The 26,044-nt window shown below is 44.5% G+C and overlaps 3 protein-coding genes and 2 non-coding genes across 5 annotated transcripts; 2 read left to right on the top strand and 3 right to left on the bottom strand.

The window, feature by feature from the left end:
• The first annotated feature begins 1,034 nt into the window (after positions 1-1,034).
• On the top strand, positions 1,035-10,204 carry LOC100822709. The gene is made up of 16 exons (XM_003561641.4): positions 1,035-1,412; positions 1,955-2,149; positions 2,246-2,320; positions 2,416-2,580; positions 3,236-3,399; positions 4,446-4,664; positions 5,857-5,983; positions 6,686-6,874; positions 7,404-7,490; positions 7,599-7,753; positions 8,042-8,161; positions 8,260-8,485; positions 8,999-9,058; positions 9,149-9,322; positions 9,412-9,521; positions 9,674-10,204. Exons 1-16 carry the CDS (start codon positions 1,218-1,220, stop codon positions 9,837-9,839), a joined length of 2,427 nt encoding a protein of 808 aa, XP_003561689.1. The 5' UTR covers positions 1,035-1,217; the 3' UTR covers positions 9,840-10,204.
• A 244-nt stretch (positions 10,205-10,448) lies between these two features.
• Positions 10,449-12,107, bottom strand: LOC100828931 (UPF0481 protein At3g47200). Its single transcript, XM_003558017.4, has one exon. It carries the CDS (start codon positions 12,047-12,049, stop codon positions 10,688-10,690), a length of 1,362 nt encoding a protein of 453 aa, XP_003558065.1. The 5' UTR covers positions 12,050-12,107; the 3' UTR covers positions 10,449-10,687.
• A 5,603-nt stretch (positions 12,108-17,710) lies between these two features.
• Positions 17,711-17,798, bottom strand: LOC112270309. The gene has a single exon (XR_002962703.1). It is a non-coding gene; the product is annotated as a small nucleolar RNA snoR118 (small nucleolar RNA).
• Positions 17,799-17,858: 60 nt separating this feature from the next.
• LOC112270246 lies at positions 17,859-17,932 on the bottom strand. Its single transcript, XR_002962646.1, has one exon. It is a non-coding gene; the product is annotated as a small nucleolar RNA R66 (small nucleolar RNA).
• Positions 17,933-23,364: 5,432 nt separating this feature from the next.
• Positions 23,365-24,262, top strand: LOC100828629 (probable calcium-binding protein CML10). Its single transcript, XM_003558016.4, has one exon. The coding sequence runs from the start codon at positions 23,550-23,552 to the stop codon at positions 24,048-24,050; it is 501 nt and encodes a 166-aa protein (XP_003558064.1). The 5' UTR covers positions 23,365-23,549; the 3' UTR covers positions 24,051-24,262.
• The last annotated feature ends 1,782 nt before the right edge of the window (positions 24,263-26,044 follow it).

Raw genomic sequence — 26,044 nt, 5'->3', positions numbered from 1 at the left:
GGCGTTCTGACACCCAAGCATCGGCGAGGCGAACGCGCTCCATTGACATGTTTGCGTACCAAATAAGTGTGTCTCCACGTCATATGCTCTTGCTAGGTATCAACGAGACAAAGGCAAGGCATCTTGTCGGGACCGACGAGGTGGACATTTTACAAGAATGGATGGTGACGAGGCGAAGGCCACTTTGTCAACTTATGTAGCTAACAAAGCCGCCAGACACTTCACCATACATCGACAAGACGGCGGAACACATTATTGGCACCTACGCGGTTAAACTATCGTGGCTTAGCGATCCATGGAGTGAGCGACCTCTCTCTTCATCTTTATCACCCCCATCTTCTACGTCAAACACATGGATAAGACAAGACTTGAAAGTAACACAATTGCAACAGCTTAATCGAAGGTGATCTGCAGGCTTGATCTGCTAATGTAATTAAGCATGAGTTTTCCGAGGCTCCGTGAAACAGGAGTCCAGAATTGTCATATCATGTTGGCCGAGCTAGCAGGCCACACGGAGCGCATTTTTCATATGTGAACTTGTAATTTTGTTTACCTAATATGAGATTAATAAAAATACATGTTCCATACTTTGTCTTTGTTTATTTGTGTATGCACACATCTTTTATGTTCTCTAACGTGTTGAGAAATATACTCCATCTACCTTAGAGTAAAATTTGTTATCCCATAATTTTTGTCTTAAATTTTTCAAAATATGGATATATCTATTCTTAAAAAGCGTCGAGATACATGTAATATTTCGAGAAGAATTATGGAACGAAGAGAGTATTTTTCTTGCTAAACACCAATTTAAGGAAATGTATATGCAAATATTTTTGACACTTCTAAATATGATTTTGACTTTTTTTTTAAGAAATCAACTTTCATAGAGCCCGAGCTCTAAAAGCAATTTCCTTTATCGGGGATCAATTTTTGGGATGTGCTTGAGACGCTGCAAGTTGTAATTGGTGTCTGTAAAAAAAAAATCCACAGTCCAAATAAGTCAATCCCACTAATCTCAAAGCAACTGCTGCAGAGAGCAAAGGCACGCACATACCTCGGCGTACTCGGCGTGGACCGTGGTGTCGCCGCCCGCTCTGCCCCGCCACCGCCTCCGCCTCCCCAGTACTACCTCGTAGCCGTAGGCCCGCAGCCGGCCACGGCGAAGCTTCCTGAAGCCCCAGCCCAAGGGTTTCCCGCGCCTCCCTTAGCCGGTTCCCATGGCGCCTCCCCTCCCCCTCCTACTCCGCATCCTTCTCCTCCTTGTCGCGGTCGCCGCGCCCGCTTGGGCAGCGGCGCGGCGGGAGGCGTTCCGTCGGGACCCCGGGCACGCTCAGTGGCACCACGGCGCCTTCCACGACGTGGAGGATAGCGTGCGCGCCGACGTTCGCCGCATGCTACACACCCGCGCAGAGGTACTCTACTCCCCCATCGCTCCTCCACTCCCCCGCTAAACCTCTGCGATCCCCCTCACGTATGGCGTCTACTAATGCGATCTGCACAGAGCAATTGAGCTCCACTGGATCTGACCTCGGTCGGAGCTAATTCTACTCCCGCACGTATGGGATCCGTGAGCCTGTGGATTTTGTTTCTCTCACTAGGTGACAATGATAGCAATTTTAGTTGATGCGGTACTTGTAAAAAAAAGGAATTGTGATGCGTATAATTAGAGTTCTGGCTGCGAGCATGTTTGAGAGTGTTCACATTGGTTCGGGTTATCAATTATGCCCGGAACTGGGGGCATCACAGATTAAACTGAGCTTAAAATTACTGTTATTATGTTGTTGTTAACTAGTTTCTATGGTCATGCCGGTGCTCATATAACCAGGGGAGCAAAACGGATGTTAACTATCTGTTACCATTCGTTATTTTTCTTTTCAATTTTTCATTTAAAACATATCATAGTTATTTCATAAAGGTTCCAATGTATATTTAACACACTGGGGGCATTTTGCAGGTTCCATTTCAAGTGCCTCTCGAGGTTAATGTTGTTCTGATTGGTTTCAACGGTGATGGAGGGTATAGATACCCCTTGGATGGGCACAAGCTTGAACAATTCCTAAAGATGAGTTTTCCGCTCCACAGGCCCTCTTGTCTCGAGACAGGGGAGCCAATTGATATTGAGCATCATATCATGTATAACGTGATCGCTGTAAGGCTTCATTTAAGCTGCTCGTGTACATTGTTTTTCACCACCATGTTATCATTGTATTCATCCAGTGCTATCATGGAAACTGTACTTCTTTAGGCTGGACAACCAGAGCTGATTTCGCTTGAGAAGTCACTGAAGGACGCTATGGTTTCTGCAGGAACTGCAAGGGAGGTAGGCATATGCTATTTTCCTTAAGTATTATGTTTAACTTCTCTTCAGATCATAATGGACACAAGTCATGCAACTAACTATCTTGTCCCTCACAGAGTGAATATGGTAGGGAATTTCCTCTCTTTGAGGTAGAAGCAACTGTAGTAGAGCCTATATTCGAGAGGCTATACTCATTTATTTTTGATGTGGAGCCTGCTCATTCTGCAACCGAGATGGATAGACCTGTACCTGTTGCGATATTTGTTGTTAATTTTGATAAGGTGCGTGGACTTATATCTAGCATAATTCTTTTTGTAAGCATGATTATTTTGGTTAGTTACTGATTCCTTTCATGCCTGCATGCAATTATAGATAATAGAAGTGTAGTCATTTGGTCATATTGGAGTAAAAAAACCTTAACTTTTGGTTATTTATCTTCCTATTACTATTTGAGGGAAACTGTAGGGGGGGAAACCCCACTGGAATATATTTTAGAGATAACCATTCAGAAGGCATTATAATAGAGCCCATAAAGAAAACAAAAGGTTAATTCGACCAGTTGGAGTTACATCCTAATGACTGAACAATATTCACTTTCTGTAATAGAAAAACAAAGCCATACTCGCACTTTTGACAGATCCAAGTCAGGCAATTTTCTCCATCTAAATTTGTTTTATGGTATACTATAAAAGTACACTTGTTTCTTTGTAATTAAATATGCAAGTAGCCTATGGTTGTGAACTCCTCGAAGGACATTTTTACATAGCTTGTGTAATAATTGGGAGGTGTGAAGAGATCAGTCCCGAAAGACATCGACATGAGCCCAACAGTCATTTGTGAACTGGCTAGAGAGGAACATGTGATTCAATCTCCATCCTTGTGTCTTGTAATACTTTCAGAATAGTAATTAACATTGAAAAAAGTTTTCCTTGGCAGGTTAGGATGGATCCTCGGAACAAAGAAGTTGATCTTGATAGTTTAAAGTATGGTAAAATTGGTGGACTGACAGAACAAGAGTTAAAAAAACAAGAAGCAGAATACATCTACCGGTACCGGTACAATGGAGGTGGAGCAACTCAAGTTTGGCTGAGTTCTGGAAGGTAATAGTTATTCGGGTATACTGCTTTTTTGTTACGACTCGAAGGAAAAATTGACAGTTCAGGAAATTGCGTTTTTAACACATTAAAAGTGACCAAAATCAATCTCCTCTCGGTAGGATATGAGTGCTGGAGCGATAAAAAGAGTAGTCTAGAGAAAACAAATATGCTACATTCTAAAGTACTTCATGCTTCGTTGCCACACATCCTTTTTTAATTACATGCTCCTTTTTGTTTCATTATTTATACTATTAGATTTATGTTCTGTCACTTCTCTATACTAATTTGTACATTACAAATCAAGGAAGAGGGTCTTTTTTCCCCGATCTTGAGAAGCACAAAGTGTTTTATACTTTTATCCCCTGTTTTCTGCTTTGTGAAAGCTACTGAGCTGTAACAGCCAACATGCAATCCTGTAGAATTTGGATCATTGTTTTTCCCCAAAACAGATAGTTATTACCAAGAGTGTTCTTTGAACTGGAAGTAATGCCCAGGCCGTCTTCTTTCAGTACTACTTAAAAGAAGAAAAATCATATTCGCCTCTTTTTATTGCTTGGTTGCTAGCTGCCACCAGGGTTCCAAATCCTGGCTGTAATTGGCCAGTTCTGATCAGTTTTGGATAATCCCAACTTGAGCAGGTATTTGTAGACTAACCAGAATTCGTATTAAGTGTCTGTTATTTTGATGGTAAGCTGTACTACTGATCTTGGAATATGAAGGAAACAGAAACACTTATGAAATATACAAACAGAAAGAGTTGGCTGGGAAACAATTGGTCTCTGGCATAGTAGACAGGATCACAGGACCAATGGTTGAACACAATCTGAAATTGTACCCTGGTTGCCGTGACCCGTTGAATTACATATCATACACCATTTACTGGGCATGATTTTATCCATAAGACTAAAAAGTGCTCCATATGTAGTACTATCATCCTGTATTATTAATTGTTGCATGTCAGAGTTATTTTCTTTTATCGTGCACTAGATTCATTTAACAGATTGCAGTTAAGTTGTGCATGCTCTAAAACACCAGATTGATCCTTGCAGATTTGTTGTAATAGATCTGTCAGCAGGCCCTTGTACATACGGGAAAATAGAAACCGAAGAAGGCAGTGTTAGTTATAGGTCATTGCCTCGGCTATTAAATATAATCTTCCCAAGAGGACTTGCTGCTCCAAGTGCTAGTTCAACACAAGATATTTTTATGGGTCACCTTGGAAGTTTAATTTCAACTACCATAGAGCATGTGATAGCTCCTGATGTCAGGTATTACTAGAAACTTTTGTTGTTTTGATTGGAGTTACTTCGTAATTGATGTGTAACTGAAAATCATGTTTTGTTAAGATCTGAATGAGTTATTAATAGGAAATCACATAAAAAATTGTTGTCTGGAGTATTCACCTTTTCTCTCTTGGGAAATGCATTTTGGCCAGTACAGCCACTGGCCTGTACTGTCCCTGCTGTCCGATCCGTCGTGGGTCGCCAAGATCTGTGCAGGATGGCACCGAGGGACAGCACAGGGTGTGTGTGGTCTAGAAGGATTTACCGGGTTCTTCCTTTTGGTTTGGATGGCGAACGGAGAATCACTCTCGTCGGCTTTGTGCAAAGAGGGGGGAGATGAGAAGGGGGCGAAGAGCGGAACCAAAGCCTAGCAGGCGGACCGAGAGGTGTAGGATAATGGCCTGCCTGCCGTAGCCCCCTGCAGTCGTGTCCTAGCAGGATTCCTGGTGGGGACAAGGCAGGCACGATATAGGCTCTGCCCACTTAGCCGTTCGTAGGCTCGTCCGGCCCGCTGCAGTTGCATGACTCACGAAGCATGAATCTTGGAACAGCATTGGACGGCCGGATTGTACAGGCCATTGGCTGTACAGGTCAAAAATCCGCTCTCTTTCTCTCTTTCTAATAATAATAATTTTCAGCATACTTAAATCAGGAATCAAAACCCAGGTATTCAGGGATCAGGAAGAAGTTAGAACACCTCACCACTACCTAAGTGCGGTCTTTTGTCTCTTCAGTTTCTTGTGCACATGTTGTCCATTTACTTGGAGACTGCAGCATAAACTAGGCTACTGTGTTTCCTGTATGTATGCAGTTTACCACCCATCCTTACAAAAGAGATGTGCAATTAGTTTGTTTTGTCATCTCTGGGCAGGGTATGGAACACAGAATTGGAAGTCAGTTTTTGCCGGCTTTGTAGACTCAGTTTGCTGCTTCTGTGCTGTGCTTTGGATATCTTTAACTATGCCGTGAAAAGCAAACTTGTGAAAATTCTGGTGTCCTGTATGCTAAATCAGTTTAAAATTAGATAAATTATGTTGTCCAATGGTGCTTCTCTCATATTTTGTCTCACAGATTCTGGAACACAAAATATGAGTCAAAGGATCAGATGATGCATAATTTAAGCACTGAATGTTGTATCTTTTCTGTTATTCTGATGCGTTCTTTAAAATAAATTCAGGTTTGAAACTGTTGACATGACATTGAGGTTGCTTGTACCCATCATTGTGCTACAGAACCACAATAGGTACAACATTCTGCAAGCCGGTCACAACAACAGTATAGATGTTCAAGCTATTGAAAGAGAGGTTAGTTGACTTTCTTGCATGAATACATCTATAATTTGCTGAAAGAATAGTATCTTATAGTCATGTCACCCCCTAGGTTTTTTTGTCCATGCACTGTTTGGATATTTTCTAGGAGCACCTTATAGCTATGCAAATTATATTGGAAAAGAACTTGGTATTAATATTAAATTGCATTTCATTTCAAGTGCCCAAAAAATATTAGGGAAATGCAATTAGCTTGTGAAAGAATAGCCATTGTTTCACGATCTATAGTGCCAATGTGATGTCATTTAAAATGCCACTTTGCAGGTAATTATATTAAGTACCTGTGACAAACCCCTGTGAATAGTTTGCTTTTGTCTTTTCGCCTAGATCTTGGTAGGAGAGAACTAAAAGCTGCTAGTATGGAGTGATGATCTGTCTTGCAGCTACTGCAGTTTTCTTGCAACCTGTGACTCCTGAACGTGACATGGCCGTGTTTTTGTATTTAGGAAGGTTATGAACTTATGACCATCATGGTTCAGTATTAGTTGAAAATGAATAGAAGTACAATAATGTCTTAACCTAATGCCCGGCTGATTTTATTCCAAATCAAAATATGTCCGTGCCTGTTTTGTGCAATAGGAAGTACACATGGGTTATTATCAGTGGCATACGCAGGCATATGTAAGAATATTTGTTTTTAACCTTGTGACCTCTATTCATACTCCTTTGTGTTTTCAGGTTAAAAAGATGGTCCATACTGGACAGGAGGTTATAGTGATTTCTGGTTCGCATGCACTGCATGAGCATGAAAAGTTAGCTGTCGCAGTTTCCAAAGCAAGGCGTAGTCACTCTATTCATGAAACAAAGACTGATGGTCGATTTCATGTTCGTACCAAACCATACTTGGATGGAGCAATACTCAAAGAGGTCTGTTGAATTTTAGTTTCACCCAAATGCATTATGTTGTAATTGCAAGGACGGATTTCCATATGGTAGCTTCATAGACTTACTCACGTATAGATCTTGCATTGTATGCTTCATTTTGGGTTGAAGGGACACTCGTGGTAGTATCAACATCTTCACGTACTTATATAGCAAAGTATTTATTGGTTTCCTTGTTTAGTAAATATAGATGGATGAGAGGTTAGTATCCAGAGAACCATTTTTTGGACTTCAGCTGACCTATTAGCCATGCCTTCCAGTAAGTGTAATTTGTAATCTTCATGAGTCTTCTACTTATGCGTGGTAAACGGCTGAATCAAGTGCAAAATATAGACATTTCTGGCACCAAGTGTAGAAGACCATACTGAATGTCTCAATTAGCTGTTATGATATGAAACCTGAGCAGCATGAAGAAGACTACTAATTAGAGGGGAAATCATATGGATGGATCCAAAATGCTTATTTATTACATTTCAAATGCTATGTTGCAATGTTGTGCTGTCAACTTGTACAGGAAATGGAGCGTTCTGCTGATGTTTTGTCAGCTGGTTTATTGCAAGTTGCGGATCCTTCCCTCTCGAGTAGATTCTTCCTGAAGCAGGTGTGTACCCTCTGTGAAACAACGTGTAATCTTACATCAGTTTCATGAATCACGACACCTTTTTTTAACATGGGCGTTTCCTTCGATAATTTCTCTTGTCAACAACAGCACTGGATGGATGAACAAGATAATTCACAAGATTCTATCAAGCACAGGCCTATATGGGAATCTTACATGCCCAGGAATAAGAAAGAAAAACGAGGAGCTGGGAAAAGGAAACATGGCAGTCTGTACAGAACTTATGGAACCAGAGTAATTCCAGTGTAAGCACCCCCCCCCCCCCTCCCCCGCCCCACATGCACACACATATCGTAGTACTGTAAATGAAAAAAAGAAAAAAAATGCTGGCAAGTGATAAAACAAGAGCAAGAAACAAAAAGACAAGAGTCACCCTTTTCATTGATTCATTTTTCCTTGAATTTTGGTTCCTCCTCAAATAATGCACTAGAAAAATGAGTAGTGCTTGTGCTGTGCATAGGAGTAGAACTATTCTCATAATACTGAAGTAGTAATAATACATCGCTGAGATTATCTATTTTCTAAATCAACAGCTTTGTATTATCATTGGCTGATGTTGATGCTGAGCTTATGATGGAAGAGGAAAGTCTTGTTTGGACGAGTAAAGATGTTGTAACTGTACTCGAGCATAACAATAAAATGATTCCTCTAAGGTATGCTAAAGTTTCTATAGACACAATTGTTCTATGGATCCACTCACTGCGTGAGTTCAAGTTGCTGCGGTCTTTATAGCTTCCTGTTGATATTGCAGCTATGTGTCAGAAACAACTAGGCAGTTTGCTTATCCATCTCTAGCACAGCGCCACATTTTGGCTGGTTTGGCTTCTGCAGTTGGAGGCCTGAGTGCACCATACGAACGGGCATCACGTATTCATGAAAGACCAATTGTGAACTGGCTATGGTCCGCAGGATGTCATCCTTTTGGACCATTCTCAAACTCCTCTCAGATCAGTCAAATCCTTCAGGACGTTGCACTGGTAATGTTTACCAAGAACACCTATTCCATTTTTGTCAAATATACAATGAGAGGTTTGTACATACCATAGGACGAGCACACTGAATCATCGAGTTCAGTCTAGACTCCATTGCTTTTGCCTCTTTGCCCAATTTCTGTTCAATGTCCATTAGGAGCATGATAGCTTTGGTATTTATTTTCTTTACTGTCTCATTTTGCCATTTGTGTCCAGAATTCCTGGCTATTATGCATAAATCTGTGTCAGGGTATTGTAATCACCATCACCAAGTTTTATTTTTCACCGATATAAGTTCTGATTCCTTCAGCTAGGGCTGTTCAAACACAGGTTTCTGAACCTGTGTCAACATGTTACATGTATCCGTAAGATAGACTTAAAAAAGCATTGGTAGTGCAACTGTTGGTAATAAAATGTGTCTCTCCCAGATTCCGATGTAAAGGCAGTATATACAATCCTACCTTCAGCTGTTGCCTGTTGCCATATTCTTTTATAGTAATTATGTTTTCTAATGTGTAGAGAACTACGATTTATGCTCGGGTTGATGCAGCTCTTCGCAAAATAAGGGGCACATCAGAGGTCCTTTGATATTCAATTAAACTTGTCATCATTTGGTTATTTTCTTGATGTACACAGCGAACTAAAAGTTTGGTTTGTTGTTTGGTGTAGGCCGTTCAATCTTTTGCGTCAGCTCATCTGAAGACGCCATTAGGAGAACCTGTTAAAGGTAATAAAAATAAGTCCAGCACTGAGTTATGGGTAGAGAAATTCTACAAGAAGGTAACCACGATGCCAGAGCCTTTCCCCCACGATCTTGTTGAACGGTTAGAAGAGTACCTGGATGTAAGTATATGTCTCATAGATTGCAATAGTGTGCTTTTGGTGTAAAAGTTATGTCTGGACCTGATTTCTTCTTCTGCATCCCATTTCAGAGGCTTGAAGGACAACTTGTGGATTTATCTTCCTTGCTATATGACCATCGTCTAGTTGATGCTTCTCAAAACAGTTCTGACATCCTGCAGAGCACTATGTTTACAGAACAGTATGTTAATTTATCTGGAGTCCCAATATCTTCTTGTGCCTTCTGTTCTGGCTTACTGGAAGTCAGGAGTTCAAACAATAATATTGTTTTGGTAATTAGTTGCTCCATATTTACCCTCTTGGAATAATTCTTACTCTTTCTTGGTTGGACAGGTATGTAGAACGTGTTCTTTCTGCGGAAAGGGACAAGATGAAGTGCTGCACCATAGAATATAGTCACCCAAAACAGTCATCCCAGACTTTTGTCTATGGTGGGATCCTCCTGGCTGGATTTCTGGTGTACTCCCTGGTCATTTTCTTCTCTTCACCAGTTCGTTAACTCAGCATATTACTAGATGAGAGCAGTTGCGGCTTATCTTTATGGTGACAAGATGGTAAGCTTGTGACGTCTGCGTGAAGCCATGAGCTAACATTTTGTTGTATTAGTTAGGGTCTGTCTCTTCAAAAGAAAGATGTCATTACGGGCTATCTTGAATTGTGGCACAGTTTTGTCTGTGTTAATTTTTTTTAGTACATATGCTGTAGGCATCTGCATCCACATAGCATATTTAACCCTTTTGTTCATGGCAAGTAGGCGACATCATCGTTTTCACCCTTTTGCAACTTATTACTACAGAGGATATACAGAGAAACCAAACACACGTGATTTAACAATAAAATCGCCTTCATCATGTTGCAAGTTAACTCTTTTTTCCTCTCATTGGAACATTTTGGATATTCACTTTAGTTCCAGTTTTGGTTTCCCCCGATGCTTAGTTCATTCCGCTCACTATAACTATCTTAAAATCATAGTGAACCCCACCAGAGTCGAATTTTCTTGATACATGTGGAGGCCGAGGGCTGCCTGGACTTTTCAATTTCACTTTCACGAGATTTGGCAGGGACCTCTTGGCCTAGCGTGAAATTGAATGTTGTGAACCAAGCACAGTTAAGGTTAAAGGTGTCTTTCGTAGGTAAATGTTAATGCTCTTGAATTTGGCACCAGAAGTGCGAAATTCAGATACAGGCCATCACAAAAATGTGTCTTTGATAGGAGAAATTGAAAAGAATAAAAGCAAATTTACACTGAACCTGCAGGAGTATACAAAATAAGGCATGGACATGTTCTTTCTGTGGGGACTTAAAATCGAAGACGAAGCAGGCATGGACGTGCGCACGAATACACGATCATCGGTTCCAATGGCAGTGCTCCCTGATATCCCGGAACAGGCAGGCGAGCAGGTGCCTGTCATAGTCCATGGTGGCGTACTGCACGACGTGGGCGAAGTACCTGACGGCGTCGTCGTGGGCGACCATGCAGTGCATGACCCCGCACCGGCGGAGCACCTCCACGTCCCTGGGCGCGCCCACCAGCGACCCCAGCAGCGCCACGAACCCGGTCACCAGGTTGCCCCCCTCCAGCTGCCTCGCCGCGCGCCCGCCGCCCTGCTCGAACGCCACCAGGTTCGCCAGCAGCACCTTGGACGCCTCGTCCAACACGAACGCCGGAACGTGCAGCACCCCGTACCGGAACGACACGTCGAACATGTCCCGCGGGGCCGCCTTCCGCTTGAACGTCACCCCGGCCTCCTCCATCTTGGACGCCTGCGGCACCATCGACGTCGTCGTCAGCCGCTGCCCGTTCATGGCGCCGACGTCGGTGCTGCTAGACCGTGAGGACGGCACCGGCGAAGGCTGCTGCTTCCACACGGCCAGCGAGGCTTCGGCGTTGCTACCGTTGCCGTTGCGGGAGGACTTGTCGGCTGTGTCCGTGGCCGGGTTACGGACGTTGCACTCGTAGTGCAGGTGCAGCAGGTGGTGGATGGTCTTGCCGCTCCGTGGCCGGATCGGGCGGCTGGACGGCAGGTCGCCGGCGAATGCCTTGCAGAAGATGTCCACGAGCGCGTCACGATCCGTTCCGCCATCCTCGGTGGGGAAGGCGATGCCGTGCAGCTTCTCGATGACGAAGAAGGGGATCTGGTTGTCGAGCAGGAGGACGTCGCGGTACATGTGCTGCCACGCCCACTTGGCGCCCCCCGGCGCGCCGGCGAGCTGGCCCTCGCCTTTCCTCAAAAAGAACTCGAGCAGGAAGCAGCCGTCGAGCACCAGCAGCTCCGCGAAGTCGTCGGGGCCCAGCGCTTCGTCGAACGCCTCCGCGTAGCAGCGGCGCGCCTCGGCCTCCAGCGCCCTCGCGGCGCGCACGTAGGCCCCCAGGGCGGATATGCCGGCTCCCTTGTCGTCGTCGTCGTCGTTCTTGTGCCGCTGCCCTGAGCGCGAGAGGAAGTCGCGCAGGAGGCGCCACTTGTGCTGCTGCGCGGCGCCGAGCCCGGCGCCGGCGCGGGCCCGGTGGTGGTAGTAGGGGCCCACGGACACGACCTTGGGTTCGTACAGGTCGCGGTGGAGCTCCCGCACGGCGGCCGGGAGGCGGAAGATGGTGTAGGGGTCCTCGGGGTCGGAGGGCACCGCGTCCACGCGCCGCTGCATGGCCTCCACCAGCGTGTCGCGGAAGAAAGCACCGCCGCTGCTTCTCGTGTCGTCGTCGTCCTCCATGGCGTGCGCTCGGGGAGAAACAACTACGTGTACAGGCGCCCGCCGGCACTGACTTTTAAAGGGGGAGTCGTTTAGAGCAAGAATAACAGTGGGATATAAACTGGCTGTAAAAATTTAAATATAATATTTGTGTTTAGTTGCAGGGAAGAAAATAGAAATCAGTCTGTAATTTAATAGCCAGCTGCAGCACAGGCTCATAAGTTGTCTGTGAGACTTGAATGTGGGTCATGTTTTAATAAAGTACTACATTTTTATATCTCACTATTGTACATGCTAACTATTAGACTTGATATAGAGGGCTTATAGCCAGCTGTTGGTTGCAACTATTATTCTTGCTATTAGCGCGTCATGGGCCTCAATCCGTGGATGGAATATTGCATGGTGTACCGCCTGATGTGGTTCTGACAGAAATGCACACGGAAAAGTTGTCCGCGGTTCTAATCTCTAGCAGTTCCCCTCATCTCTCACGGCCGATCTGGCCTCAAGAGACGAGGGGAACCACGGATCAACGTCTGGCATCAAGTTTTGCTACCTTTTTTTGTTAGGTTTTTGTGTACTTCTCGGTGACGTCTTGGCGATGGAGACACCGTCGTCTAGAAGATTGGTGTCCTGACTCCTTCATCGTTCTGGTGTAGGCATTGCAACCTATGCCATGGAGTTAGTGGTTCTCACGATATGTCTTTTCGGGTTGCTGGTCTTTTTCCTCGTGGATTCATCGACGGAGAATCAGTTTTACAACTTGCCTTGCAAAGGGTATTATCCCGGCCATGATGCGTTCAATGATCTTAGGTACTCACCGTTTGAGGTGGACGGCTCATGCGGCTTTTCGAAACATTTGAAGTTAGTTCAGCTTGTGCCAACATGATATTCTGCAATTTTGTCAACGAATACGTGGAGAAGTATCAAGATGCGAAGAATGGATCAAGAGAAGTTTAATTCTAAGGACTACAATGAACCTTTTAATTTTATTAAGTATCTTTGTTTTTGTGTTCAATAAAAGAAGGAAAAAAAAAGTTGTTCTCGGTTCTTTGCGCTTGTTCTATGCTATAGTCAAGCCTAGACTTTGGACAGGGCGTGTGATGTACTACATTTCTACCCTTCCTTTCTTTTTCGTGCCAAAAAAATTTCTCCCCTTTCGAGATCTTAAAAATGGGATGAGGTATCATAACAGAAACGTTTCCCTCTTCTTTTCTTTTTTCTATGGATTCAGATTAGCCAATCGAACTACGTACTCTATCTTTTGGCGGCGAGATCGAGCTACTCCTCATTTGTGCAAATGAAAACTAGTAATGGTTTACAGCTCAATATATGTACCAGGAAAAGCATTTTTTTCATTCCAATCACATTCAGATGACGGAAATGACTGGAACGAGTTCAAGCCTTTTCAACTCTTCGAGCGCGGACGCAGTCTAGCTGTCTAGGCGAGGCAAGCAAGAAAAGGTAAAAACATAAGATAAAAAATGAAATTTGGCACTGACCGCCGCCTGTGCACGTCGTAAGCAATCTGGCATTTCCAAGCACATCCGGAGATTGCATTGCTTGTGACGGCTGGCGCGCGCGCGCACACACATGCATGACTTGGTCGCACGTCAAGCAAATGGTGCCATTCGGTAGATCATGCCCTGCACTCCGCACTTTGGTACGCGTCAAGCAACGCAACCAACACAGCTCATGTAGTAGACAAGTATTCACTCCGATCATAAATTGTTGTCTCAAATTTATTCAAATATGGATATATCTATTCTTAAAAGTCGTCTAGATACATATAATATTTCGACAACAATTTAGAATCGGAGGGAGTACGTACCATTAAATTTTAAATTTAAGTTGCCACATAAAATTGGGCATAAGTACTACTCACTATGTTTCAGATTATACGATATTATACTTTTGTCCTACGTCAATTTCTTAAATCGTTGGTTGCTACTTGCTAGACGAATCGTATATGATTTTATCTTTTGTAGCATATGGGTGCTACGACAAGATGAATTGTCGTCGGAGTACAAAACCCTAGTCACCTAGGGTACGATGTAGACTAGTGTAAGCCTAACTGGAACGACCTCCGTCTCAAAATAAGTGTCACAATTCCGGTCTAGATACGTATGTTTGTATCTAGGAATGTTTCATTCTGTAGATCGATTCGCTCATTTTGAAAGAAAAAAAGTGTCACTTATATGGAAGGAGGAAATAGTATCATGAACGAATAAAAAGATTGTAATATTAAAATGCCAATACACCTCTCGTCTTATATGATGTAGTGCATCTCTACACTTTGAGCTATTCCTTGGATGCAAGGAAGTTCATGTCTCACAAAAATATCTTGCACAATTGCAGAAATTTGTGCGGGAATATGCATTTTGTTTTGTCTAAACATTTAAACATTTAGTTATTTTTGCATGCATATGGCTGCTATATCAGCCATTATTTGCTATAGCAGACCACAACTACAATAATGAATTGTTTAGGGGCATGCAGTAGGCAAGCTCGCCATCTAAAATTTCTCCAAACTACAACATAGCTACTCTATCCATCCCATTATATGAGGCTTATTTCATTTGCTTTGATCAAGTCTTTGACCAAAAATTGTTTTATCACTATATTTTTTGTGACTTAAATTGATATCATGTATTTTAAATTACTTGCTTGTGTTTATGACTTGAATCACATAAGTCACATGTTAATGAAGTAATTTTGATCAAAGGCTTGGCCAAAGCAAATGAAATAAGCCTCATATGCTGAACATGCCCTCTCTCTTTCTTCCGTCGTGCCATTGATGATGCTGAAAATGTGTGATGTTCTCGCTTGGTGAAAACATTATGATCTATGTTTGTGTTGTCCTGCCTTTATATGATGTCGAATGATGGATCTAAATATCAATTATTTGTGCTGACATAATACAAGATAGTGTGTTATTTGTACATGCAATCTTGTGTTGTTTATAGCATATTGTAATGTTGCAAGGCTACCTAATTTTCTTGTATGAAATTGTTTCTATTGACAACTATGAAAAACAAAAACCAGGAAAATGAACCACTTGGACATGTACTCTACAAAGGTGGAAAGGCCAGAGGTGGTGCAACATCAAACGCCACCACAAAGGGGTTAGGATGAACATTCCAACAAAGACTCGATGTCCAAGTTACAAAGTTTGTATGCGCCAGCAATGCAGTCACGATACACGACCACTGATTTCCTTGCTTTCAGGTTAACATCTTTTTTATTTTGTAGTCGCAGCACCATGTCTAATTCTCTTCACCATAACTAATGGTTTAGTTGTGTGGACAACTTTCTTATTGCAAATTGCTTTTTTGTGTCTTTGGAGCCTTTTCTTGATCATTTTGGATGTGTTCTCGTTGTTAGTGAAGCATTGTCTATAACATCATCAGCTTGATCATTTACTATCAGACATGCAAGACGAGCCACCGGACGTGCTGGCAATAATTAACGAAACTCATAAAATCTGTAAAAAAAACAATACGAGTAACTCAAATAGATTGTACGAAGTGAAGACACACAAAATAGAGTTGACACGTGTGCTTTGAACATTAGACACAGCCATGCCACAAATCCCTGCGCTAGTTACGTGAGTTCAATGATACTCGCATTCTTTAGCTTTCTTGCCCTTTTCTTAGCATTTTCCTAACCTTAGTTCTTTGGCTTGTTCTAATGGAAAAGATATATCTTTTGTAAATATTTGGAAGATGAAATTCTTGGTACATGTACGAGTGACTGTAATGACTGCTATCAGCTAAGATAAACATGTGTGACTTTAATGACTACAACCATTTCATTACTCCTCTCCGAAAAGATAGAGATAAAAGTAGGCTTTCTGCACTTTGTGGGACATTTTGGCTTAAGGAGAGCGCATCCCACTAGCCACTAGTTGATCATAAATACAGCAATAAGAGGAGGGGGGCTCATGCCACCTTATCTCGAGTCATACATTTGGTTATCAGATCGGTTTAGTCCGACAAATACAGTTTACTAAATACAATTTTTTTATAAAAATTATGTTTTGGTTTAGGCAGTAACAATCAATTTCAGTAATAACCAACTAACCAAAGTTGACTCAAATTTTTGGTCAACACATAAATTTTTGTTACATGTTTCGATTCTTAGTTCAGTCTTAACCCAAGTACCAAACGGGAAACATATACTCCTATATACTATTATAATATACCACATTCTAACTGTTATATTAATTTTTTTAGAGAAACATTATATTAATATACTCTGGCCAACATGTATGCTGCTAACACCTTTTTTTTTTAGAATTAATATGCTGCTAGCACCTAAGCCCGCATATAAGTTGGTCGTGCCTTCCGACCCACTACACCAGAAGGCAGGCCCAAGCACAGCTCAAAAGCCACAGCCCAGGCCCATTTAGCCCAGCGCCCCAAAAGAAACATACAAAAAAAACATCGCTAAATAGGCGGTGCCGTGCCAACCTGCCGGCCTGAGAACAAGGCCCTGACACGACCAAAGGCAGCTCGCAGGCCCGAGCCAGTCTCCGCCAGCTCCATATACACTACATACATTTTCTCTCCACGATAGAGAAGACGGAGGCAATCCAGTGGCGAACTCGGCAACTAGAGGTCCAAAAAAGTTACCCGGTACCTCAACACTCTTTACTTCAAACAAATGAACTAAATTTTCAAAAAGTGGCAAGATTTTGCAATTTTATTGGACTGTACCCGTTTGCACCTCCACCGCAACATCAACCATTCGCCGGCGAGGCGATCTAGAGGCAAACTTCTGACCTTCTCGCCAATGCGCCTCTGGTTATTGCCCCTCTCGTCCTCGATTAGTAGAAACAGTATCAATCACATTTCATCGAGATCCTCAATTCGTGCCAGTTCTAGCATCATTAGTTGGAATTCGTTAGGGCCAATTTCAACGTTGAATCTGGAAAACTAGACATGATACCGCCCGTACATTCGAATTAGTAAACCGCATTACGTTCTTGGCCGTTGCCAAATTTGTTGCCATGCGTGGCTCCGGCAGTGATTTTCATGATCTGCACGCTAGGTTATAATTTTGGTTTGCCATCTTGTCCAAGTTCCAGTGAAATATTCGTTCAAACTGGTTGGTTCCACGGCTTGGTAAAACAAATTTTACATTTCAAACTTCCCATGACAAGTTAACATTTAGATGTTTTCCCACCAGGTGAGAAGAAATATATGCATCAGTGATGCACACTGAGACGTGACATCAGTCTGCCTGGATGATGAACAACCAACCTACCTTCCTCGCGATTTGAAACGATTGACAGTAGACACAAAAAGATCATTACAAAATCATAAGCGTAGGAAGACAAGCAGGATATTGCTGTCCGAGACACTGAAGGGAATGGACACAATATGAACCAATCCCCTCCCTCCACTACACCCTCGTAACTTGTTAAGATAGCAAACAATCGGAAAAACAAGATTGTAAAGAGATATGGGAAGGTTGGTAAGCGGGTTGCTCATTAAGGTGAGCAGGCCGACCAGTTTTCCTTCCGTGTTGGTTTGGCTACAGCCGAATCTGGCAAGCAAAACGAGGGTACAAACGAACCCACGACTTGGTACAATGCAGCCTTAATTCCCGTACTGGAGAGTTGCTCAATATATAAAAATAAGAACAGAAGCGCAAAGATGGACTTGCTATCGGATAGGTGAGTTGTCAGACAATGCTTTCTAGGCAAATGCGTTTCCGTCAGATCGCAGCGATTTTCACTGCTCGGAGCCCAGTGCATATCTTCATCCATACAACCGAAACAAAAACTAAATCGAAGAAAAAACAGAGGAGACTACGGATCGAATCTGTGGTCCTCAGGGATAATGCTTATGATTTTCATCAAGGAAGAAAATTCTCAGGTCTCAAAGATGTGCCATCACGGGACTCGCAGAACTGGATCGGACAAAGACAAACCAAATAAAACGAGAAGAATTAGCAGGGGGCAATGTTGGAGAATGTTATTCGCTGCGCCCCACGGTTAGAAGTGGGCGAAGCGACTCAAGATCCCCGAACAGTCTCGCCCCTTCGGAAAATTCGAGCCCCGTGGAGAAATCTGAGGGATCGACTCATCAAGGGGTTCGAGTCGAACAAATTCAACACCAAAAACAAGATCAAAAGAAGAAGAGACGAAGATATACGGCGACAAATTGTTCAGACTTTACCTATGGCGGCGCTGCGACGAGGAACTCGGCTGTTCGTGTCTCCAAATTTATAGGCGGACGGATACGGTGGCTAGGGTTTTATTTTGGTTAATGGGCCATGTGATCCTTTTGGGCTGGCTTTGGAGGGGCCGGACAAACTTGTGCTGCCGTTATTCGTGGTCAATTGCTACTGTGGGCCGAATAAGGTCTTATTTCGTGCGTTACATGCCGGTCTGCGGCCCTACGCAGCTCGAGGAAACCAAAGTCCTGTCACGAGTGTAGCTGGAGATGAAAAATTAGGGTCCCGATCTAAATCCATCGTTTTTCGTCGTGATTCGTCGGCTCCCCTCGTCTCCTGCCGATACCTTGGCGCTGTGAGTTGGAGAAACCTCAGTTCCTTCTAGATGTATACAGTTCTTAGAATTATGAGTCTTGTGATCTTTATCAGCAATGTTATGGCAAAGGGTGTGATACCGTCAAGAATAAAGGTACTTCGTTTTTTCTTTGTTGTGGCGGTGCCTTATAGAGCGGTGCCATGGGGCCAAAGAGTCCGATCTAGCGGACTTTGAGTTCGTGTCCTCGCAAATCCGTTCTTATGGATTTGATGAGTTTTTGCTAGTGTCATGTTGCTTTTGTTGGTTTGATCTATTGTGACTTTGGAATTCTTCTCTGGCGTTCTGACGAAGATCGTGTGGTTCGACGACCTGTACTTACAGGGGATCATCCCCGGCACAAGTACGTACAATGTTCACGGCTTCTCATCTTATGGGCGACTCAATGGCGTTTTGGAACCTTTGATGGTAGTCAAGTTTGTGCAGTGATACGAGTAACGATGTTGCCGCTCCAGTCTAATTATAGTCTTTTTGCTGAAGCTTGGATGGTATTTCGTGTTGCAAAGATGGATACCTCGAATATGTTTTCGAAAAATTTCATTGTAAAATTCCTAACTATAGGGATTACTTTTGTAATTTCTTGTGTCTATGGTCCCAAGCACTACACTTGTAATAGTTTTCGTGATTGAATAAAGTTATTCCTCCGTCCAACCAAAAATGAAATAAATTTAAATGTATTTATACACTAAGTTATGTCTAAATACATCCAAATTTTAACAAACATAAAATATTTTTTGTTGGACGGAGAGAGTACAAGCCATTTAAAACAAAATATGATCGATCCATTCCTCCGAAAAAAAATTCTGATCGATCCATCTTTTTAGAGGGAATGATCGATCCCATCATCAGGAGGGTGGGCTGTCAATCGATTCACCAAACTTTTCTGTCACGTGGATGCTGAGCGGATACTGTTGATTCCCTCTGCATATGATACGGATGATTTTGTTGCTACGAGTTACAACATCTAAAAAAATTGCATGTAAAACACCCCACGGAGCCCTACCCAGAGCAGTGCTGGTCGATTAACACTTCAAGATCAGTGCGCAATGGCCCCCAGGCCTGGACAGTATAGTCGTTGTTCGGAGAGTAGCTCGACTCGTTAGGCTAAAGAACCGAGTAGAATACCTCCTGAAACTCGTTAACACTAACGAGCCTAATGAACCGATCTAACGACTCTCGCGAGCATGCTCGTTACCTCGTTATCGGGCGAACTGGCTGTGATCGATTGAACAAACCCACCGCTCGTTAGGCCTGGCAGCTTCCCTCCCGAACAGGCTGCCCAACAAGTGCCAAGCCCACGACTCGTTAGGGCAAAAGCCCACCGAGGTCTCCTCGTCAACACGGACGCATACACGCAAGGGTTAGTTCACACGCACGGAGACGGAGTGCTCGGTACCAGCCGCCGCCGTCCCCCGGATCCTCCTGCCTCTCTCTCTCTCTCCAGGAAAAAGCGGTGACGGGCGTCAAGGCTTGTAGCCTCGCGAGGTCGCGTTGCCGGCGGTCCGGCGCCGGCGCGCCTAGGCGGCTAGGCGCCTCTCCCATCGACGCTCTGCCACTGCATACATGCTGCCCATTTTTTTCGCCGCTAACGAACTTAACAAGCGCTCGCGAGCAGTAAACGAACCGAGCCGAACAGGCTTAGATGTTCATTAAGGTTAACAAGCATAACGAGCCGAGCTCTTAACGAGTCGGCATGCTCGTTAGGCAGGCCTAATGGCCCCCGAGCAAGTACTCCCTCCGTCCCATATCAAGTGATTCAAATTTGCCCAAATATGAATGTATTTATGTATAAAAAGCGTCCACATACATGTAATAAAAGGTTACTTAATATGGGACGGAGGGAGTACTACCTTTTTTATTTATTTTTTGAGAAAACACAGTACAGACGCAAGCACTCACACACACGCACGTACACTCACCCCTATGAACGCACGCACGCACATCCTACCCCTATGAGCACCTCCGAGAGACTGAGCCAGTGGCCGATCATCTTGAGATTGACGAAGTCACCACATGCGCCTCGTAGTTGACGAGTACGTCACTCCCACTGAAAGCACAACTGCGGTTAAAACCTTGAATAAATTCAGGAAATGTAAGGACCCATGCCAAGTCTGAGACTTGAACCTAGGTGGGCTAGTTCCACCACAAGGAACGGTGGTTGAGCTAGGCGCAGTTCGCAGTACTACCTTATTTTGCCGATCAAAAAAATATAATCCCTCTTTTCTTTGCTTATTCCTCCTTTTCAGTGTTTCACAATCTATTGTTGACACCTTATATTGGCATGCCGGCAATAGGATGGCAACATTCTTGCCGTTTCTCAAAGTCAACCGCTAGAAATTCTTTTTCCTATGGGTTGTCTGATTAGTAAAAAAAAATAGTTATCCCTACCTTTCTCTCTTCAAGTCTTCATGCGACCTTCTCTGCGCCCACTTTCAAATTCCTTAGCTCATTTTACAATACATACAGACATTTATTTACTTCCTTTAAAATGCAATCAACAATGGCATGTGGAGTAGGATTCAAAGTCATCCTCTTGGTTTAGGGATATTCGATCTACTTCGTGTCTGTACTCATCCAGTGGCATTTCGAAGTGCAAGATTGTTGTTTCGCTTGGCGAGCCTCCGTCTCCACCAAACAACAATCGTGTGGCTCTCCCGCGGCAGTCGAACAACGGTGAGTCAAGTTTGTCGACGAGCTACATCAATTCGTCAAGCTTTTCTCCTGCGTCTCTCGCCTTTCGCTCGTCGACGAGCCGGACTCCATCGCCTGGAAGCTTTCCCCTTCCGGGATATATTCCGCCAAGTCTGCCTACTCTGCTCAATTTCAAGGACTCATTCGGCATCAACACTCTAGTCTCTTCTAAAATTGTCGGGCGCCAGAGAAGTGCAAATTTTTTGCTTGGCTGCTCGTGCAACGCAGGGTTCCTACGGCGGATGTGCTGTCCAGGAAGAGTATCCACAATGACAATTGGTGCCCGTTCTGTCTTCACACCATGGAGACTGCTGATCATATCTTCCTCTCCTGTTGCTTTGCCCGTTGGCTCTGGAGCTTGGTTGCCGAGTGGTCGGGGCACTCTCTTTTCAGCCCTGGTGCTTGGTAAGGGGGACACCCCCCACCCCACCCCACATTGATCTTTGGTGGATGGACATAATTGATGAGGCGAAGCGCTCTTTGGATAAACTCAAAGCTCGCGGTGCAGCGTCCCTCTTCCTTCTGTCCCTCTGGTCCATTTGGAGGGAGCAAAACAACAGGATCTTCAACGCCAAGCACTCTACTGTTGAGGGAGTTCTGCTGGTGATCAAGAATGAATCGGCAATGTGACGCTTAATCGATAACAAAGTCATTGGTGCTTTGCTCTTTGGACCCGATGATGTGCCCTAAATTTGTAACTTGATTTTTGTTCCTTTCTTTTGTAATTATACTTTGTCTCCCATGTGGTCGATGTTGTGTCGACCTCATGGATCAAGAGCACGCTGTGCCTCTTCCTGAAAAAAGAAAACGGTGAGTCGGTGATAGCTGACAACACGACCACGGGAGCTCGGTTTGGCGGGTAGCTCCATCTCAGTTCTCTGATAGCACAACGGGCAAACATGACCACTAAAGTTTAGAGTGATACACCAGTTGCCACGTCGCGATTTCCTCCTCCAGGCATATGTGTGCGCGGCAGGTGCCCCGTCGTTGTGTATGGCCTGCAATCGTTTGCCCTCGATCACACGGACTCACGGACCGGGAACACTAAAACAGAGGAGCACATGACCCTCGATTCGCTCTTGTCAACATTCGCTTTGGCTCTTGCGGCCTTGTCGGATTCCCCATCGTGAAAATTATTGTTCTTTTCCACCGTTGGTCGCGGAGGCACGAGAATACGATCCCGCCTCCACACAAACTGGAATTCGAAGCCTTCTGCTCCGCACGCTAAGCGCCCATAGGCCACGATAAAATCATAAACGGCTATATTCGCTTTCTTCTTGCATGCAGCGAAAAATCTGCACGCATGTGGCTACAACATGTCAACAAGAGCTCGATACCGACGGGTGGGCGCGTAACTGCGTTTGTCATGTGCTTATGCATGAACAAGAAAGTTATCATGCATGCCGAGTCCTTTCCGAGTCAAAGTGACATTTTCAATACTCCGAGCAAAGCACAAAAGTCAGCACAGCAAAGACGAACCTGGCACGCGCGATCCAATTCCAGGCTAACTTCATGATTTTTGTTACAACTTACCGACCTTTGTCTTGCACCTACAGCTTTCTCTATTGAAAACAATCACGGCGTGTTTTCTGTCTAGCGTTGGTATACGTCTTGCCTTACGAAAGCTACGAACTCAGCGACACGGGTTCGAATACCCCGGTTGGCGCCACGAAGGACACCTGGAAAGTGTAACGCCCAGCGGCCAGCACTCTCCCAGCGCTCCACCATTTTGACTGGTAGTTGACGTCACCCTACACGTCTTCCCGTCTGGACTGGTCCAAGTCCAACGTACTAGCGCCGTATTGCATGACAGGAGCCCGACCCCAACAACGCATATGCTCCTTCCTCTGCAAGCTTTCTCTTTCATGAAATCTAAAATCAAATCAAACCATTTAATACAGATATCTCCCACGTTGACAAACAACGTTTTTCCCAACACCCCGCTCACGGCCGGAAGAAAACACCCGTCTCTCGGCGCGAATCTGCCATATCAAAAGGAGTCATCGCTGGTTCACCAATTGATAGACCAGGTCCAGGAAAAACCTCCATGCGTTCGGGAGAACCCAATTCCCCCGCCTATAAATCCGGGCCTCCTCCCCTCCCTGGTAACTAACAGCACAAGCCGCACCACGAATAGCGCCTCTGCCTCACGCAAAACCAGAGATTTTGTTCCGATCTACTCCCGAGCTTTCCATTCCCTTCTCGCGCCGGAGCAACCAGTTCCGATCTACTCCCGAGCTTTCCTTTCCATTCTCGCGCCGGAGCAATCAAACAAGCATGTGCCCCGGCGGCAGGTACGCGGGCCTTGATATCCCCGCCGGCGCCGGCGCGGCGGACCTGCGCCCGGCGTTCGACGTGCTCGACGCGGACCACGACGGCCGCATCAGCCGCGAGGACCTCAAGTCCTTCTACGCCAAAGCCGGCGCCCACGAGCCCTTCGACGACGACGACATCGCGGCCATGATCGCCGCCGCCGACGCCGACCACGACGGGTTCGTGCAGTACGACGAGTTCGAAGGCCTCCTCGGCCGCGCTGCCGCGACGGGGACAGCAGGCGGGTGCCGGTCCGCGATGGAGGACGCGTTCAGGCTGATGGACCGCGACGGGGACGGCAAGGTGGGCTTCGAGGACCTCAAGGCCTACCTCGGGTGGGCCGGGATGCCCGTCGCCGACGACGAGATCCGCGCCATGATAGGTATGGCTGGCGACGTCGATGGCGGCGTAGGGCTCGAGGCGTTTGCCAGAGTGCTCGCCGTAGATTTGGATGGCATCCTCTGAAAACTCCAAAAGAATTGGAATGTAAATTTTTCTGGGACTTTTCCCCCAAAAGTTGGTTTGTGGGGAACAGAGCTCGTGAAGTCATTGTTGAGTAATTCTCGTTAGGCGAGAGTGTTGTGTGTATCGTCTTGGTTTGTTTTAACCAGCTATTCCAACTTTTTGTAGATTGTTCTCTGTCTGTTTCTAACTTTTCCCCCAAAAGTTGGTTTGTATTTAGTTCGTGCATGACAACTTTTTTTTAGAACCAGTGGGGGAGCTAGGATTTTCGTTCAGGGATGGGACGACTAAATTTTTTTTAGGTTCAGTAAAATCGATGTAACATGGCAATACACAAGCGTAGAATTTATCAAACGAACAAAAAAAAAACTGATTTGTAAGGTCTTAAATGTCTCAAATTTGCATAAAAGACACTTAAAGAATAGCGCCGGTTAAATCCTGGTACAAAGCATTAGTACTTATTCTGATCCTTATATTAGTTAAGTCGTATTCGTATCCTTACCGCGGTTTAGTAAGGGTAACAAATAAAAGTATGCAGGTTTCATTTTATTGTTCCGAGACATATGATGATAGCATTGACACACATGTCAAGTTTAAGATTTGAACCTCAGTGGACTGGTTCCACCACAAGAAACTAAGCCGACTGAGCTAGGCTCAGTTCACATGCATGATATTTGTTTGTTCAGCCATTGGCTCACCCATTTTCTAATCAATGCCTTAAGCTTTGCAAGAAATAACTATTCGTACTTACTCTCGTGAACATTGTAAAATAAAACTAAAAAGTCGAGCCATTTTTCTATTTCTCGAAGGTACCGAGTAGTTTCCCATAAGAGTTAATTGCGAATTTGAGAGGTGGAAGCATTTTTGTCCACCTTTTTGTAAAACTTGAGACGCAGGCGCATTTAGTCCGAATTGGACACGTGGCAACTGCAGGGAGTTTTGCCCGAGGTAGTTTTGCACAAAGGCGCCCCGCACTGAGACAATTTGTACACAAGTCCTCCTACACGGTCAGAGAGGGCACCGTGCGATTAAACCAACAAAAACCACTTCGTCTCATGTCTCTGTCTTCGCGCATGGAGGACACTGCGGGCAATCATCGGCGGCGACCAACGACGATGCCGCTCGAGCCTCGGCTCCGTAAATGGGACGATACCTCCACCACTACTTGCTCTTAAGCTACAACCGCCGAGTCAATTTCTTCAGCATTGTCGTCGACGGAAATTCTAAGGTTAGAGGTTCGCTCATGGGAATGACTCCGGGAAATGGGGAGGAGGGGCCAAGTAAAAGATTGGAGAAGAGGGGTATTTCGGGACTAATTTGTAAAAGGCGCGGGAGGTTTTTAGCAAAAAGACAAACCTGTTTGGGCCACTAAATAGGCCACATGTTGCCTCCTGATTCGCTTGGACCACTCAATCCGCATCGCAAGTTTCAGGACTAGTTTTGCTCAGTTTACAAGAAGATGCACTAAAATGCTCCCACCTCTCAAGTTCTTGTGCCAGTGGTGCAATTACCTCTTTCCATAATAATGTCTCGGTAAAGTTACAACCGTTTCTTATAGACTTATAAACTCGTGGTACCATATTTTTGCTTCATTGTCCATAGTTAGATCGGGGAATGGGCTGCCCGAATGGCCTGGCTTACTGCAGGGCTTTGTGAAGTCCGGCCCGAGGTATGTACCGGTATATCCATAGTGACCTGCCTGCTTAATACCTCGTGGTGTTTGGTCAACTGGAAATTTGTTCATGCCACATATGTTAATTTCTCATAATTCATTTTGAAACTTTGAGCCAGATTTGTTCCTATATTATATTGATTGATTTGAGGTATGGGGTATGTTCTAGAAGGCAGCACCGTAACAATATTTCCAGCATAAGACTTTTGCCGGACGCTCCTATTGGAAACTGTATCTAGTTATATGCCAATTTAAGTGTAAGAACTCATATATACGATATATTTGGATATTTCTTAGAAAATTAGGGGTTAAATGTTGAACTATT

This window comes from Brachypodium distachyon, chromosome 1, assembly GCF_000005505.3.
Source record: "Brachypodium distachyon strain Bd21 chromosome 1, Brachypodium_distachyon_v3.0, whole genome shotgun sequence".
NCBI lineage: Eukaryota > Viridiplantae > Streptophyta > Magnoliopsida > Poales > Poaceae > Brachypodium > Brachypodium distachyon.
Note: the sequence above shows the minus strand (reverse complement) of the source record. Positions and strands in the feature narration are given on the sequence as shown.

What these genes read in the sequence shown, in the direction of transcription:
- LOC100822709 (XM_003561641.4), top strand. Translation starts at nt 1,218, where the DNA reads ATGGCGCCTCCCCTCCCCCTCCTACTCCGCATCCTTCTCCTCCTTGTC. An exon ending in AAATAAGGGGCACATCAGAG is followed by an intron (nt 9,059 to 9,148) that starts GTCCTTTGATAT and finishes TGTTTGGTGTAG; the next exon opens with GCCGTTCAATCTTTTGCGTC. An exon ending in GGTTAGAAGAGTACCTGGAT is followed by an intron (nt 9,323 to 9,411) that starts GTAAGTATATGT and finishes ATCCCATTTCAG; the next exon opens with AGGCTTGAAGGACAACTTGT.
- LOC100828931 (XM_003558017.4), bottom strand. Translation starts at nt 12,049, where the DNA reads ATGGAGGACGACGACGACACGAGAAGCAGCGGCGGTGCTTTCTTCCGC.
- LOC100828629 (XM_003558016.4), top strand. Translation starts at nt 23,550, where the DNA reads ATGTGCCCCGGCGGCAGGTACGCGGGCCTTGATATCCCCGCCGGCGCC.